General features: G+C 40.6%; 1 protein-coding gene and 1 long non-coding RNA gene across 5 annotated transcripts in view; both read right to left on the bottom strand.

Annotated features, from left to right (window-relative positions):
* shroom3 (shroom family member 3) overlaps positions 1-17,133 on the bottom strand; it is a 147,079-nt gene that overhangs the window by 115,410 nt on the left and 14,536 nt on the right. For all 4 annotated transcript variants that reach the window (XM_039779675.1, XM_039779674.1, XM_039779676.1 and 1 more), the window contains exon 2: positions 8,551-8,705. In XM_039779675.1, coding sequence (XP_039635609.1) covers positions 8,551-8,705 — 155 coding nt within the window. The remainder of the gene's footprint in view (positions 1-8,550; positions 8,706-17,133) is intronic.
* Positions 12,820-13,968, bottom strand: LOC120545396. The gene is made up of 2 exons (XR_005636690.1): positions 13,850-13,968; positions 12,820-13,160 (listed from the first exon to the last, which is right to left on the bottom strand). It is a non-coding gene; the product is annotated as an uncharacterized LOC120545396 (long non-coding RNA).

Below are 17,133 nucleotides of genomic sequence, written 5' to 3'. Positions count from 1 at the left end.
AAAAGTTACTTTTCCAGGGTGAGTGATTCCCCGTCATCTCCTGCTGCGCCCGTGATGTCCGTGTCCGCTGCTCTTCCTCAGTAAAATCTTGCTGATGATGGTTTGGTAGAGAAAAGTGGTTTGATGCCGCCCGCTCGTTTGAGAAATTCAGAGGTACTGAGTAACTTGGAGGGTTCCATCTGTCTGATTCGGCCCGTGCGGATATTATACAGTTGATTGAGGATAACCTGTTGCTTTTCTCTGACCATCCTAGTCAAACATCTGTCCTGTGCCATGAAATTGACGTGGAGGGCCACAAACCTATTAAGCAACATGCGTATAGAGTAAATCCGACAAAAAGGGCTATGATGCAGCAGGAGGTGAGTTATCTGGTTGAGCATGGATTAGCTGTTCCCAGTACTAGTGCGTGGAGCTCTCCCTGTGTTTTGGTTCCGAAACCAGACAATACTTCTCGTTTTTGTAACGATTACCGAAAAGTAAATACAGTTACTAAACCCGATTCATTTCCGCTCCTCAGGATGGAGGATTGCATAGACCGTATAGGCTCCGCCAAATATGTGACAAAGCTGGACCTGTTAATAGGTTACTGGCAAGTTCCTTTAACATCACAGGCCTCCGAGATATCAGCTTTCGTCACACTCAACACTTTCCTCCAATATACGGTTATGCCTTTTGGGTTGCGTAATGCACCCGCTACTTTCCAGCGGTTAATGCGTACCGTGTAAGCTTACTTAGACGATGTAGTTGCTTACTCCTCCACCTGGTCCAACCATCTCCATACATTGTCCCTCATTTTCAGCTGTCTCTGTGAGGCCTCCCTCACTCTTAACCTTGCTAAATGTGACTTTGCTAGGGCCACCGTTACTTATTTGGGTAAACAGGTAGGTCAGGGGCAGGTGCGTCCCTTGGCTGAAAAAGTGCAGGCGATTATTGATTTCCCTGTCCCACAGTCCAAGAAAGCGTTGCGCCGTTTCCTTGGACTGTGTGGATATTATCGTGGTTTTTGTCGAAACTTTTCTGATGTGGTGGCTCCTCTCACGGGTCTTGTAAGTCCCTCAAAACCGTTTGTTTGGTCTCCCGCTTGTCAGGCTGCCTTCGAGTCTGCCAAGGCGTTACTATGTAACGCACCTGTTCTCGCTGCGCCTTGCTTTACGCGAACCTTCAAATTAGAGGCTGACGCCAGCGCGTGCGCCGCGGGTGCGGTGCTTTTGCAGGAGGACGATCAAACTATTGACTATTCTGTCTGTTACTTCTCAGGGAAGTTTAATAAGCATCAGCTTAATTATAACACTAATGAGAAGGAAGCTCTCGCCCTTCTACTCGCCTTGCAATACTTTGAAGTTTATTTTGGGTCTAGCTCACAGCCTGTACAAGTGTTTACCGACCACAACCCCTTAGTTTTCCTCGCACATATGCGCAATTCTAACCAGCGGCTTATGCGCTGGTCTCTCCTTCTGCAAGATTTTAATTTGCAGATTCACCACAAAAAGGGTACAGAGAATGTGTTAACAGACGCTTTGTCTAGATGTTCCTCAGACGTCTGGGAATTAAACCTTTTTAGGGGTGGGTTTAATTCTTTGGTGTGGGGGTGTTATGACTGGTCATATTTTGTTGGTCTGCTGTGTGTGTGTGTGTGTGTGTGTGTGTGTGTGTGTGTGTGCCCTGTGTTTTTTCTTTTGTTCCATTTCGTATGCAAATAGGTGTGTGCCATAGCCCGGAGGGTATTGGTGGAGAAGTTCAGGCCCGTCCCAGTGATTGGCTGCAGCTGAGGATACTACCCTCATATAAGGAGCCAAGATGGCGGCCGTCGGTGGGCAGCAGGCATTCCTCGTCCTCCTAATCTCCCAACCGGCCACACTTGTTGTATCTTTGGTTTAGATATTGTTTGTTTGGTAAGGGTGGAGCCCCAGGCGTGTTAATCTTGTTTTCTCCTGTTTTTTGGTTAGTTAGGGAGGTAAGTCTTTTGTTATTTGTTTTTGGTCTTTTGTTTGTTAGGTTAGTTTCTTATCTCCCAGTTAGAATTGTTTTGTTTGTTGTTTTGGTAGCTCGCCATGAGGTCTAATCTTATTTCTATTTTGTGTAAATATAATGTGTATGTAAATTGTGTAACTCTTTGTAAAATAAATAAGTTTGTTGTCATTTAAACGAATACTTGTTTGTGGCTACTTGGGAGACTGGGAAGATGGGGCCTTTCCATGTTGCGTCCAAGGCACCCCTAGACTGGGGCGTAACATGGCCTTTAGACATACAGTACTTTGTATCAAATTAGACCAAACTAGAAATAATGTGACCTTAACTAGACAGTAAATGCACAGTTGAACCCTAAATAGACACCATACACCTAAAATATGCTGTAATTAGTTCACTATTAGAATGTAATAAGCTTTACTTTGTACCAAATTAAAAAACTAGAAATTACGTGATCTTTATTAGACAAAAAAGGAACACAGTTAAACCCTGATTACAGTAACAATAGACACCATACATCTAAATTATGCAGTAATTTGAAACTGCATATATTGCCATATTAAACCCCAAATATACTGTACTTAGTTACTGTTATACCAAATTACACTCTAATTAGAAAGGCACAGCCTTTTAGTGTCATTTGCTATCCGACCACAGTAACATGAAAGCTGCGAGGAAAGTTGATCTTATTAGACTTTCTTAGAAGGTAATTTGTAACAGATTACAACAAAACTGTACCGTAATTTAAAGTGGGATTCATCCTTGTTTCCCTCTGTCGGATGTTGTTACTTATTACACTTTCTTAAAAAGTAATTAGTGACACATTACAATGAAAATGGCTAATTGGTGCACAGAGTTCCATATAATAGTACACACGTAAATATAAACACACATGGTATTTTAACATATGTATTAATCTATTGATTGATTGTGTAGGCCTATTGTAGTCTCACATTGCCAGACCTTCCTCCACAGCGCTGTGGAGGGGAATCTGGCTAGTCCACACAGCCAGGGCCAGCGATTGCTATAGGCGACCTAGGCGATTGCCTAGGGCGTCAAATGTGTTGGGGGCGCCATGTCGCCCTTAGGTCTACTTCCCGTTAATAATAGAATTAGAACGACGAGCGAAATAAAACGTGTTTATTAAACATGATCATCCTAAGGCGCCCCCTCAGCCACACGTTTACTTGTCAACCTTCATTACGCGACGTTTCCAGTCTACGGGTCAGACTCAAACACACGGAGCTCTGAAGCAGACCTGTGCGTTGCTTTGTGTCCACTCTCGCTGTAAAAACAGAGACGAGCAGCGGCACAGACAGAGCTGCTGCAGCGCGCCTTCCCTGGTCTGTGCAGCTTCAGGTTTATAATGGACGCGCTCTGCTGTGGGCATGCTGCAGCAGATGTGTCCCTATTTCTGCGTAGTTTTGTGTTTCCATCTCCGATGTAGAGCAGCGTAGCCTACAGCCACTTCCCTAAACTTTGTCTCATTCAGAGACCACCGTCCCAAACGGGGCTCTGTGTCTGACAGGAGGTCTGAGATCTACCGTATCAGCAGAGCAATCACGTAATGCACAGCAGACTATGGTGCAGGTGGATTATGTTCTGAAATATAGTGACTTTTTTCTAGTAATAGCCTATTGTATTATCACTTAATTTTTCTCAAAATATCAAGACTCCTCCAAACCTCAGAGAAAACAGATGAGATATATTTTGAATGTGCACAAAGTTTTGAACATGAGCAGAAATCTTGCTCAAACACATCTAAAATATTACAGTCCAGGGGTTTATTAACTCATTAATATGAATTCATGAATCATTCAGGTGAATAATTGTTATATGCACATTTAAGGAGGTTACTTCCTCAACAAAAGAAGCAAAAGTGGGAAGAGTAAATGTTGCCTAGGCTACATGTGTGCTGACTCAGATATAATTAGAAACATAGATACCAAAGGAGAATAAATAGATGAAAGCAATACAGAATGCCTGAGAGCCTTACTGCGCAAAAATCTATCTCGCCTAGGGCAACCAAGGGGCTAGAACCGGACCTGCACACAGCATTCCGGGAAGGGAGAAAAACGTGCTCTGTTTATTGGCATTTCTTTAAACCAATCACAATCATCTTGGGCGGAGCCAAGCGCCGGATGGAGCCCCGGTGCCTCTGCAAAATAGCCTTGGGAATGAACTTGTTTTGGTGGAACATGTGTACATTCAAAGGTTGTTTTAGTCGTGCAACAGAAAACTCAGATTGGACAGTCTAGCTGGTGTCTCGATTTACACGGCAGAGATCTGAGGAGCAATTAACCATAGTCCTCATAAATCGACTGGAGTTTAAAATTACAACACAAAGAAAGCGGAAGGTAATGGACCTCTGGCCGAAAACAGTCATTTTCCGGCGACCAGAGCAATCCTGGAAGTGAAACGTGGTGAACTGTTGCAGTTCGCCTGTGTATGGTCACAGTGGGACACTGGGCTGTTCGTCGATTGCCTGTGAAGAGAGCACAGAGCGTTATTAGCCTATTCCTTGAAGATTGGAAGTATTAACATTACAAACAGTAACATTAATGTTACAAATAGTAAAATTATAGCATAGGGGCAAATATTATTGATGTTACAGTTTCTGTAATAAAACACAAAAAATACTAACAGAATAGGCCTAACGTTACATGAATATAGGAGGTGTCACAGCATTACAGCATTAATAAAAGCATTTAACTACTGTAAATGAGATCTAGCCAGGGAACTCAGAACACGTTAACATTAACATTAGCTTAGTAACGTTACTCAGCAAGGCTAATTTTATTAAAATAAAATAAATTTAATTAATAAAAATAAAATAAATGTAATTAACAGACTAATTACTGAAATAGGTCTTTACCAGTATTGAAGTATCACAAATGAATATGCTTAACATCGACGTCAGGAAATACAGAGTTATTATTAGTTATTGTGCTACATGAACATTATAGCAGTAGTATTATTACTTACCATCAGCGATTTCTGCAGAAAAACAGGATGAGTGGGAACAATCTGCGCCCTGCGTGGCAAGTGAATGAGCGGAAGTAAACGCCGCAATTTCAAAATAAAAGTCTCTGAACATAAAGTTGTGAATTCTTCATAATTAGTGTCTAAGTATAGTATAATTTGGGTCTAATATGACATTATATGCAGTTTCCAATTACAGCATAATTCAGGAATATGGTGTCTAATTGGGGTATAACTGCTTGTTTACTGTAAAGACCACACTATATCTAGTTTTGGTCTAATTTGATACAAACTATGGCTTATTACGTCTTATTAGTGTACCGTAAAATAATGTAAGACCAATAATTCAATACAGGTTTAATTCAACATTAGCATAAAGGTGCTTGTAGCCTAACAAAAAATAATTGTGACTTTAATGCTTGGTATTTCTACTTAATTGACAAATATAATGATTCTAATTGTGTATTAATTTAAATGATTTATAGAGTAATATACATATATTACTCTATAAATAAATATTACATGCTGGTTTACAAAATGATGCTGTAGGTAAAACTAGGCAAACAATGTGTCATGTTTATTTTATAGACTTAATAATTAATCAGTTAAATTGTATGCAGCATATAACCTGCAGTGTAAACCTAAAAAGCATGAAACAAATGCCAAAACATAAATTACAGCATTTTTAGTAAACTAAATGGTTAATATTAGGGCTGAACGATTTTTGAAAATAATCTAATTGCGATTTTTTTCCCAAATATTGTGATTATGATAATATGCAATTATTTTTTAAGCTCTTTGTCTTCTGTATTATTCAACAAAGACAAACAATAAATCATTGTATAGTATGAACAACACACAATTAGATAGATTAAACAAACTGTTCTTTCATGGAGGCCAGGCCTGTATGTGATGATGAAATTAGGTGATGCATGAATTTATATGAATGACATCTTTTATTTAACTACTTCAATCACAGTAGTATATTGGGCACTGACCAAGCTTGGTGTAAACATTCATATGAAAGTCAGAAACAAATCACACAAACTAAAATGCAGATTGCAGAAATATAAAAACAAATATGTGGCTTTACCACACTTAGTAGTATTTAGATTATTTAAAGTGATGGTTCGGAGTAATTTCACCCTAGGGTCCTTTGCACCATGACCTCGAGCCAAACACCCCCCCAGAAGCTTTTTTCACCTGGGTCTAACATTGGGAGAGTTAGCGTAGAGTAGCGTTAGCCGCTGAATAGCTTAGCGCAGAGGCTAATGGATCCGAAGTGTCTCTTAACATTACCCCACTAATAATGCCCGAAATGATACCAAAGGTCTACACTAGTATATATAGGTTATGCACTCATAAAACGATGGATTGTAAAGTTTGTAAGTACACCAGAAGGTTATGTAAATAACACTTGCCTGCTGGCTTCTGCTCTCTGCTGTTGTTGTTGCTGCTGTAAGACGAGTGCTTAGGGACATCTACAAATTACAACACCGAAAAGAGATGCAACAAAAATATTTTTTAATTTAACTTATTTTTTAAAGTAAGTGCTGTAGTATAACTAGCAGGAGACAAGTAATAATTGAGGTAAGTTTGGAGACATTACCTTATTTAATCATTAAATTAATAAATATTTTTGTTGCATCTCTTTTCGGTGTTGTAATTTGTAGATGTCCTTGCACTCTTACTGCCCGGTAGTAACAGCAGCAGCAGCAGCAGAGAGCAGAAGCCAGCAGGCAAGTGTTATTTACATAAACTTCTGATGTACTTACAAATTTTACAATCCATAGTTTATGAGTGCATAACCTATTTGTACTACTGTAGACGTTTGGTATCATTTCGGGCATTATTAGTGGGGTAATGTTAAGAGACACTCGGATCCATTAGCCTCTGCGCTAAGCTATTCAGCTGATAACGCTTCACGCTACATGCATACGACGCTCCCAATGTTCGCCCAGGTGAAGTAAGCTTCTGAGAGTGACAACTTGGTGCAGAAGGAGCCCTGGGTGAAATTACTCCGAACCATCACTTTAATTATTATTTAGTGTATTAAACATATGTAAACATATGGATTGCACTTTTTAAACACTGTCCTAAATAAGTAAAAATATTGTGTATATACACACGCAATGGTGTATTTTTTTACAGCACAAAGAGAGGCGCTGCCTAGGTCCCTCCCCCTTGTGAAGTTGCGTGCCGTGTACATGACATGGTCAACGTTGCACTTGCTCAGAGAGGCTATCGTTACATTAGTTGCTGGTGTTCTTGCCGTGGGATTAACTGTACTAATAAAACTGTTGAAACACCGCGGCCACGCTGCTGTGAAAGCTCCCTGAACGTCATTTATCAGAGTCTGGTTGTTACCCTTCTCATTGGCCATATCTTTTTAAGGGAGCTAACCGGAGCTAACGGCTAACCACTAATCAGAGCTAATCAGAGCTAATTGTTGCCAACCGAGCCTTCAGTTCAGTTAAACTACAACTCAGAGTTGTTTGAATGACAGAAATCAGCTCAAGGTACGGCGTAGCGTTAGCGTGCCAAGTTGATGCTTTCTCTGCGGAGTGCAGACTGATTTGCTCTCGCGAGTCATGTGACCAAATCGCAGCCTTTGCGATTAGGAAATGGCGTTTTACCATATCGCGATATTATTGCAAATGCAATTAATCGTTCAGCCCTAGTTAATATAATTGCGGTGCAAATGCTAACATTGTTATGTTTTAAAAACATGGTGGTGGTGATGGCGCAGTGGATATGACACATGCCTTTGGTGTGGGAAACCTGCGTTCAATTCCCACTGCGGTACATCAACCAATGTGTCACTGAGCAAGGCACTTAATTCCCAGTTGCTCCAGAGGTGTGTGACCTCTGATATATATATAGCAATTGTAAGTTGCTTTGGATAAAAGCGTCAGCCAAATGTAATGTAATTAGTGCTTTGTTCAAATGAGTCACATAACCTTCCTGATATCAATTTAGCGTAAAGTGCCCACATGGGACTCCCATGCTGGGACACAACTTTTATAGTGAGAAAGCTAGTTTCACCTTTATTTCTGATATTTAACACATATAAAAGGATGAATACTGTGGGCATACATACCTTAGTGTGAATATAATTGATTATAACAGAATATTGTCATGCATCTTGAGTTTCTATGTTCCACTCATTGTCTCAATGTATACAGCCATTATGCAAATGAGTCAGTTCGGCTGTAGAGGAGAGTACCAACGTTAATCGGCGCTGCTACTAGCGACAGAGGGGGTTTTTTTATGGTGAAAAACAACACCAGAAACCCATCTATTTGGTATTCTAAATATAGGAATGTGGAGAATAGGTATTTAGTATTTAAGTTCTGCTACACAACCTCAACCTGATGGGTAAATAGCCAAACTAACCAGTTGAGCTATGAGCTAAAGGTCAGTATTGGATTCAATTCAACAGAAATATGGCTTTGAATGTCAGGTTTGGTTTGGGTCTCAAATTTGACAGTACCAGTCAGTTTCACTTGAGTTGTGCCTTATAGACACACTTATTTGGGTCTCAGTTTTAGGCCCGTGCAGAAGTCATAACACACACACACATGCACAAAGAGTCTGTACCTGCGGATGGTGAGCCGTAGAGTCTTGTACGATCCTTTGACCAGAGCGATGGCCTCCTGTCTGTATCCAGTCAGCTCCACATCGTTGATGATGATAATCTTATCCCCCACCAGCAGAGGCTGCTCCAAACTGTCTGCCTTACCGCCCTCCTCTACCTGCACAGGCACAAACACACAAATACAAACACATACTGTAAGCTCACATTTACTGAGAGAATTGCATAGCACAAATGTGCACCACAGAGGTCAATGATTTTTGCGGCCACAATGTGCGTGTATTTAGCTAATGATTTTCTAAAGCACCAGCTCATTATGCAGTCAAGTCCTGACCTCCAAATGCAGTCTACGAGTGAAAGACCACCAAGCTCAGAAAAAAAATAATGAATAACACGAAAGGTCTACTGGTTTCATACTGCCGTGCCCCCAAACCATCAGTCTTTGTGCTATGCTAGGCTAAACATGTCCTGGATCTCTGTACTGGAAACAGTGTGTGTGTGTGTTCATCATCTTTATTTCACATTGTCTTGCGGTTATCTGTGTGATAAACTTAATCAAAAAGAGTTGGTTGTCAAAATGTCTCTGCACACACCAATGTCACCAGCTCAGACTGGATTCCTGGATGTTTGCTGTGTTTGGTCAATTAATTGATTGTCTAACAAACCATCTTTTCTACAGTGGCTCTGATTCTAAGACCCACAACCCAGTGAAGTCAGACAGTTAAGCTGAGAATAAAAAAGTAGGTGGGCCTCGGATCATCCAGATCACATCTGGAGGTGGTGCAAATTTTGATCAGATTTCAGCCAGATGTAAATGACATCTGTGCAGTTTGGACTAGTGTTGTTCAAAATATTGATTTGTCTATACATATCGAATCTGAATATAATACTGATACTCTTTCTTCTCTCCAACAGGTTGTTGACACACAAAATGCTGCAGTGCCCACATAGCCCTGCCTTCTCTCATTCACTCACAGTGCTGTCATATCGTCCCTCATCTCATTCACTCCAGTTGAATATAATAATTTACAGGTTTTGTTCAGGCTCCCAGAAAGTGCGCTGGGCTTTGAAGTCAATTTTACATAGTACTGTGTCCGTCATGGGATGCCCTGGGGCCCAAAAAGACCTTTTCCCAAAAACTTACATTTACGTCCGTAAATCAGTGGATACATTTTTTTGAGTGTAGCAACCCCCACAAAATTACTCGTTTCACTATCTGAATTCGCTCCAATAACATTTGGAAAGTCTAGAAGAGCTGCACGATTAAATCATTTAATCCCCATTCAAGTTAGTGGACCGGAGCAGAGTTCTCTAGTCCGCCTGCTCTATGGGCCACATATCATCTGGGTAATCAGAATCAGAATAGGTTTATTGCCACAGTATGTTACATTTACGAATTTGCCTTGGTGATTGGTGCATACATAAACAAACAAACATATAAAACATTAACATGAAATAAACAATAAAAACAGAAACAAATATATACAAAATAGCTGTTTTGCATAAGAAAAGGAGGCTGAATGGGTTAAATGCAGAATGTCCAAAAAATAAATAGAACGCAATGGGCAGAATTTGATATGCGGCAGATGAAGTTTTTGGTTTCATGCCCCACTGAGCAACTCTTATAGGAATGAACGGGGCTCCGCCTTGAATGCTGTATCCAGGTTTTATTATACATCCATGTTTTTGTGGTATGGTGTTACTGTAGCTCATTAAAAATGGCAAATTAATTGACTTGCTAATTAATACCAATTGTAATTGCCAAGGCCCATGACTGTGTGTCCCATGATCAGATGCCGTTATCCAGATAATATACATTTTTGGTTCAAATTTTAGCAAAGAAATGACAAATATCAACCTGAATCATCGGTCTTAAACACCCATTCAGGAGCCTGTATCTACAGGCTGTGCAGTTATCTAACTGCACAGATCAAAGGTCAGGTTAACCATGAGGGCTAGAAATACAGCCACTAACACCAGAAAGTGCCTTTATTTAACTTTTGTTGTTGTTTTCACAAATACTTTCCTGTGAGTGACAGAGGTACTGTATCTGTTCTGAAACAATAAACCCCACCCATCTGGAACTCTTTGAATGTTAAAACAACTGCCAAGAAATTTGCACGGGGTGTGTCTGACCCTGTATTACTTTTCAACAAAAGCGTCATTTGTTTAGGCCCACACACTGCAGCACCAACAAGGGTCCTCAAACAGTGTTCACGCTCATATACACTACTGTATGTGCTGAGTGACTTTCATCACCTATGTATAGTGGCCCTAAGGGGACAGAGTTTCATGAAACTCATCAAAAAATGGGGGAAATCAGTGGGAGGCCCAGCCCATCAAAAAACAAAGACGAATGTGAATAAATATCTACATTTTTGACATGTGACTGAGTAGTGTCTAATGAGCTGTGGAAAGGAAATGAAACATCCTCTCAGAGCTGTGAAAGAAAAACAGTGTTGAATGTAAACCATTGATCAGCTCTGTAGAGCAGTGCACATGCCTACAGTGTTTGCCTTTTTCAGAAATAAATATACCCAAATAAGGCTCACAGAATCACTCAGTAACTGTGAGAAGGGGAGAGAGAGAGGGGGGGGGGGGGGGGGGGGGGGATATATATATATATGTGTGTGTGTGTGTGTGTGTGTGTGTGTGTGTGTGTGTGTGTGTGTGTGTGTGTGCATGCGGGCACGTGTGTGTGTGTGTGTGTGTGTGTGTGTGTGTGTGTGACTTCGGTATTCCAGCTGAAATTCATTATCCTGCAGACGGAGATATCCAAACAAAGCGGCTCAGCCTGTTCATACCGTGACTGAAACAACATGCCTCCTCTAATCAATAAAGACTGTGTGATTCCTCAGACAGCAGTGGGGGGTTCTGCCGAGACAAAGTACTGTTACTGAATTGATTTTGAATAACACAGTTGTTTGTTAAAATGAAGCAATATCTACTTCTGACCCTACATCACAGTTAAGGCTTTGGTGTGGATGGGAGTTATTCAACCAAAGAATGATTTTTCCTTTTTAGACTGACGCGCATACACACACAAACACACACACAAACACACACGGTGGATGCAGGAAAAATATGGAGCCAGGACAGTGACAGTAACCTGTGGTATTGAAAATAAAAATTGGCATTGAAACAACAAATATTGGAACTGAAAAATTTTGAACTGAAATATAAAACACAAACATCAAAAAGTAATAATCTCACAATGCTATTATTTTATTTCACTTTGACATATTTTTGCATTATGATAGGTTTTTCAATGCCAATCTACAATTTTTCTTGATGTCTGACTTTTTCAGTGACAGTTTTTTTATACGGTGTCAGGATTTTAATACATGTCACTGTTTTCAGTTTCAACTTTCTGTCACTGTTTTGGCGTAGAGGGAGGAGGCCCTGAGGGGAGGGACAAAGGGGCGTGCGTACAGGTAATTTGCATAGGCTACTGGGAGAGACCGCGGCTCCACAGGCATCCTCACAGATTACCCATATCTGCAATGGTTCTTCCATCTCTGCTCCGTAGAAGCAGGCTGGTTTAGTGTTAACTTTAAATGTAGGCCTAAGCTGTGGCAGAGGTTAGAACTGTTCTCTTAATACATCCATGCTTAGCACACGTCAGCTAACTTGTGGCTAATTGTAGCTAAGTCTCCCGTTGAACAAGCGCTAACGCTAGCTAATACCACATCAGCTAGCCCACTTGGGGGTTTAAAGTGATATTAATAGTGCACTGATGTGTCAGTCTTTAAGAGGGTCGCCTGCTAAATCCCTCCAACAGTCTGCATTTATTTTGTACCCACTATATATTTGTACCGATAGACTGTATAACAGTCTGTTTGTACCACGCCTCCAGAGGGACCTTGACACTACCAGACTTGTCCAGGACCCTGTGCAGCTTCAAAATGTTCAATTAAACCTTTTTTTTCAATTTTGTTTTGGATGCTTATTATGGCCATATGTGCATAACAAATTAAATGCACACCTAAAGTGTGCATTTTATTTACAAAAAAAGTGTAATTGTTTTGTGAAGTATTCTAAAAGCAACTGCAGTCTTTTAACATTACTTGTCAATTACAGGATATACAAGATCTTTTCTTGGAGGGGGACCGTGACAGAAGAGTCTGCCAGTGGAGTACTTTTACCACCCATCCAGTGCCCTCTGAGGCCGCAGACTGTGGCAGAACTATGTGATTCTTTACACATAAACATGGCAGGACAACACAGGAAAAACATTTTGTTTGTTATTTTAAAATGACAAATACCACTACTACTTTATATGTAGTACTGATTTTAATCCTTAACAATTTTTGAAATGACATGCATTTACAGTATGGGCTCCAGCAAAACAGTTAAATCTGTACCTTTTCAGTGAATAACAAATAAATATATTCAAGTAAGAATTTGACTCTATATTTCTTAACAAATTACAGTAAATGCAATGATAATGCATATGAGGGTTAATGTGTACTGGCCTATGCGAACGGGTACAAGTCCCATTTCATGACTAAAAACAGTGTAAGTGTAAATAGTCAAAATCCACAGGCTGACGTTGCAGAACTTCCTGAAGCCTTCTCAGCAGTCTCTCCGTAAGCTGCCTCCCAGTCGAAGGTGCCTGTAATTATACACAACTTAGTGAAATCAGATGAGAAATGTAAAGGTTATGCCTTTGAGCCAGAAATACCACAGACATACTAGTTTTTGTTTACAGGCAAGTTTAAACATGTATGTCCAAGTAAACCTTTAACCGATAATATCAGTTTAACAGTTATAAAATATTGTACTGGACTGTTTACATGATAATGTTAACTTATGTTCAGCTAAGGCAGTTTTTCAGTAACTGTTTTCCCAGTTGGAGATGTCAGTAAACGCGTTCTGCCTGTGTGATTTGCCTAGAAACCTGTCAGTCAGCAGCTATACTTGTGATTGGAGGATAGTTATGGGGGAGGGGCGTTCCGTGCCAGGCGGCAGGTAGAGAGAGCGGAGCTCGTTCTCTTAAGACATCCATGACGGAGCTGAGAGATGCAAGCGAGTCAAGCCTCGTGCACCAGCAGTAACACTGGCCTTAGGACTCCTAAAGGACAGGAATTACTGTTATTATAAATACTAGATTATAGAAGATAGATTGACATCCCTGGCGGGAGACTTAGCTACAATTAGCCACAAGTTAGCTGACGTGTGCTAAGCATGGATGTATTAAGAGAACAGTTCTAACCTCTGCCACAGCTTAGGCCTACATTTAAAGTTAACACTAAACCAGCCTGCTTCTACGTGAAAAGAAATGGCAGAAATAAACAGACTTACTTGAGATTTGGAGGTTCCAGGTGAACTTGTGGAAGCCATTGCAGATATGGGTAATCTGTGAGGATGCCTGTGGAGCTGCGGTCTCTCCCAGTAGCCTATGCAAATTACCTGTACACCACGCCCCTTTGACCCTCCCCTCAGGCCCCTCCTCCCTACGCCAAAACAGTGACAGAAAGTTGAAACTGAAAACCAGTGACATTGTAAAAATCCTGACAGCGTAAAAAAAAAAACTGTCACTGAAAAAAGTCAGACATCAAGAAAAAATGTAGATTGGCATTGAAAAACCTATCATAATGCAAAAATATGTCAAAGTGAAATAAAATAATAGCATTGTGAGATTATTACTTTTTGATGTTTGTGTTTTATATTTCAGTTCAAAATTTTTCAGTTCCAATATTTGTTGTTTCAATGCCAATTTTTATTTTCAATACTACAGGTTACTGTCACTGTCCTGGCTCCATAGAAAAACAGGAGATGAGACGACACGATGACCTAAATTGAGGACAGCTACGCTCATTAATGTACAGTGCCTTGCGAAAGTATTCGGCCCCCTTGAACTTTTCGACCTTTTGCCACATTTCAGGCCTCAAACATAAAGATATAAAACTGTAATTTTTTGTGAAGAATCAACAACAAGTGGGACACAATCATGAAGTGGAACGAAATTTATTGGATATTTCAAACCTTTTAAACAAATAAAAACTGAAATATTGGGCGGGACAAAATTATTCAGCCCCCTTAAGTTAATACTTTGTAGCGCCACCTTTTGCTGCGATTACAGCTGTAAGTCCGCTTGGTATGTCTCTATCAGTTTTGCACATCGAGACTGACATTTTTGCCCATTCCTCCTTGCAAAACAGCTCGAGCTCAGTGAGGTTGGATGGAGAGCGTTTGTGAACAGCAGTTTTACGTTCTTTCCACAGATTCTCGATTGGATTCAGGTCTGGACTTTGACTTGGCCATTCTAACACCTGGATATGTTTATTTGTGAACCATTCCATTGTAGATTTTGCTTTATGTTTTGGATCATTGTCTTGTTGGAAGACAAATCTCCGTCCCAGTCTCAGGTCTTTTGCAGACTCCATCAGGTTTTCTTCCAGAATGGTCCTGTATTTGGCTCCATCCATCTTACCATCAATTTTAACCATCTTCCCTGTCCCTGCTGAAGAAAAGCAGGCCCAAACCATGATGCTGCCACCACCATGTTTGACAGTGGGGATGGTGTGTTCAGGGTGATGAGCTGTGTTGCTTTTCGCCAAACATAACGTTTTGCATTGTTGCCAAAAAGTTCGATTTTGGTTTCATCTGACCACAGCACCTTCTTCCACATGTTTGGTGTGTCTCCCAGGTGGCTTTTGGCAAACTTTAAACGACACCTTTTATGGATATCTTTAAGAAATGGCTTTCTTCTTGCCACTCTTCCATAAAGGCCAGATTTGTGCAGTATACGACTGATTGTTGTCCTATGGACAGAGTCTCCCAGCTCAGCTGTAGATCTCTGCAGTTCATCCAGAGTGATCATGGGCCTCTTGGCTGCATCTCTGATCAGTCTTCTCATTGTATGAGCTGAAAGTTTAGAGGGATGGCCGGGTCTTCGTAGATTTGTAGTGGTCTGATACTCCTTCCATTTCAATATTAGCGCTTGCACAGTGCTCCTTGGGATGTTTAAAGCTTGGGAAATCTTTTGTATCCAAATCCGGCTTTAAACTTCTCCCACAACAGTATCTCGGACCTGCCTGGTGTGTTCCTTGTTCTTCATGATGCTCTCGGCGCTTTACACGGACCTCTGAGACTATCACAGAGCAGGTGCATTTATACGGAGACTTGATTACACACAGCTGGATTCTATTTATCATCATTAGTCATTTAGGTCAACATTGGATCATTCAGAGATCCTCACTGAACTTCTGGAGAGAGTTTGCTGCACTGAAAGTAAAGGGGCTGAATAATTTTGCACGCCCACTTTTTCAGTTTTTTATTTGTTAAAAAAGTTTGAAATAGCCAATGAATTTCGTTCCACTTCATAATTGGGACCCACTTGTTGTTGATTCTTCACAAAAATTACAGTTTTATATCTTTATGTTTGAGGCCTGAAATGTGGCAAAAGGTCGAAACGTTCAAGGGGGCCGAATACTTTTGCAAGGCACTGTAAGTATGATGAATGTATGTATGAAATGAACTAACAATGTAAAGATCAACAAGCCACTGACACATATGTTCAAATTTGATTCATTCAATAAATTATTATTTTTTTGTCTTAAATCCACCAGCCATTTTTACATTATACCAACATTACCAACAGCTTTTTTTGTAAGGTTAATAGGAAATCTCAGCCCAGAGTAATTTTATTCTCCCCAAAACAAGTTTCCTTTTTATTTTTTTAACTTTCACTGTCTCCCGCAACTTCATTGCAACAAACATACAAAAGACATCGCAACTTTTATCAGAATTTTTTACAAAAGCAGGCATTTTGGGCCGCAACAATCTCAAAAAAAGGCCGCGAAATACTGGAGGGACTGAATATTAAGATTGTAATTTCAATGGGTATCAAGTTACTTTTGTAACCCACTTCCAGTAAGGGGGCTTTCACACCTACTTTGTTTGGTCCGGACTTTCGGACTTTTCAGTTTGATCCGAACCAAAATTACAGGTGTGAAACCTTTGGTCCAGACCATGCACGGTCAACAAACAGCCCAAATTTGATCCGACCAAAAGAGGTAGTCTCGGTCCAGATGAAGCTGAGCCATGGTCCGGTTCGTTTCTGTTGTGAAAGCATTTTTTGGATGGTTTGGACTTTTGGACCAAATACAGGAAGCTCGGGCAGGCTATGTTTGTGTTATAAGACATGGGAAGTTCCTTAAGAAATAGCTCAGTGCTTAGTTTGTACATGAGAGAGAGAGTGACGATGAATGCGCTCAGCAGACAGCTGCCACAGTGTAGGTTTCAGTTTGTCTCTGAATAAATGCTGCAGCTCTTCAAACCCCAAGTAAAGTTCCCGTGCCTTGCTTTTCAACAACGTGACAAAACAAAAAGAGCGTTGGTAGCACGGGGAAAAAACTCAGAAACAGACAGAATACAAGAGGACAAGGAAGCCCGTCTACAAACCAATCAATTACAACTGTTGGCAGACACAGCTTACGTATGTGATGACGACAGGACGTAGTTTTTTCAGGTATAGTTCTTTATATAGATGCAACGATAGACCAGTCGGTGACCGGAATTGGCCGGTTTTCACATGCTCGGCCATGACCAGCGACCGGCAGGTCAGTCTGACATATGCCGAT

The sequence above is a fragment of the Perca fluviatilis genome, chromosome 17 (assembly GCF_010015445.1).
Source record: "Perca fluviatilis chromosome 17, GENO_Pfluv_1.0, whole genome shotgun sequence".
In the NCBI taxonomy this organism is placed as follows: Eukaryota; Metazoa; Chordata; class Actinopteri; order Perciformes; family Percidae; genus Perca; species Perca fluviatilis.
The sequence above is the reverse complement of the archived record's forward strand: the minus strand, read 5'-3'. Positions and strand labels throughout refer to the sequence as shown.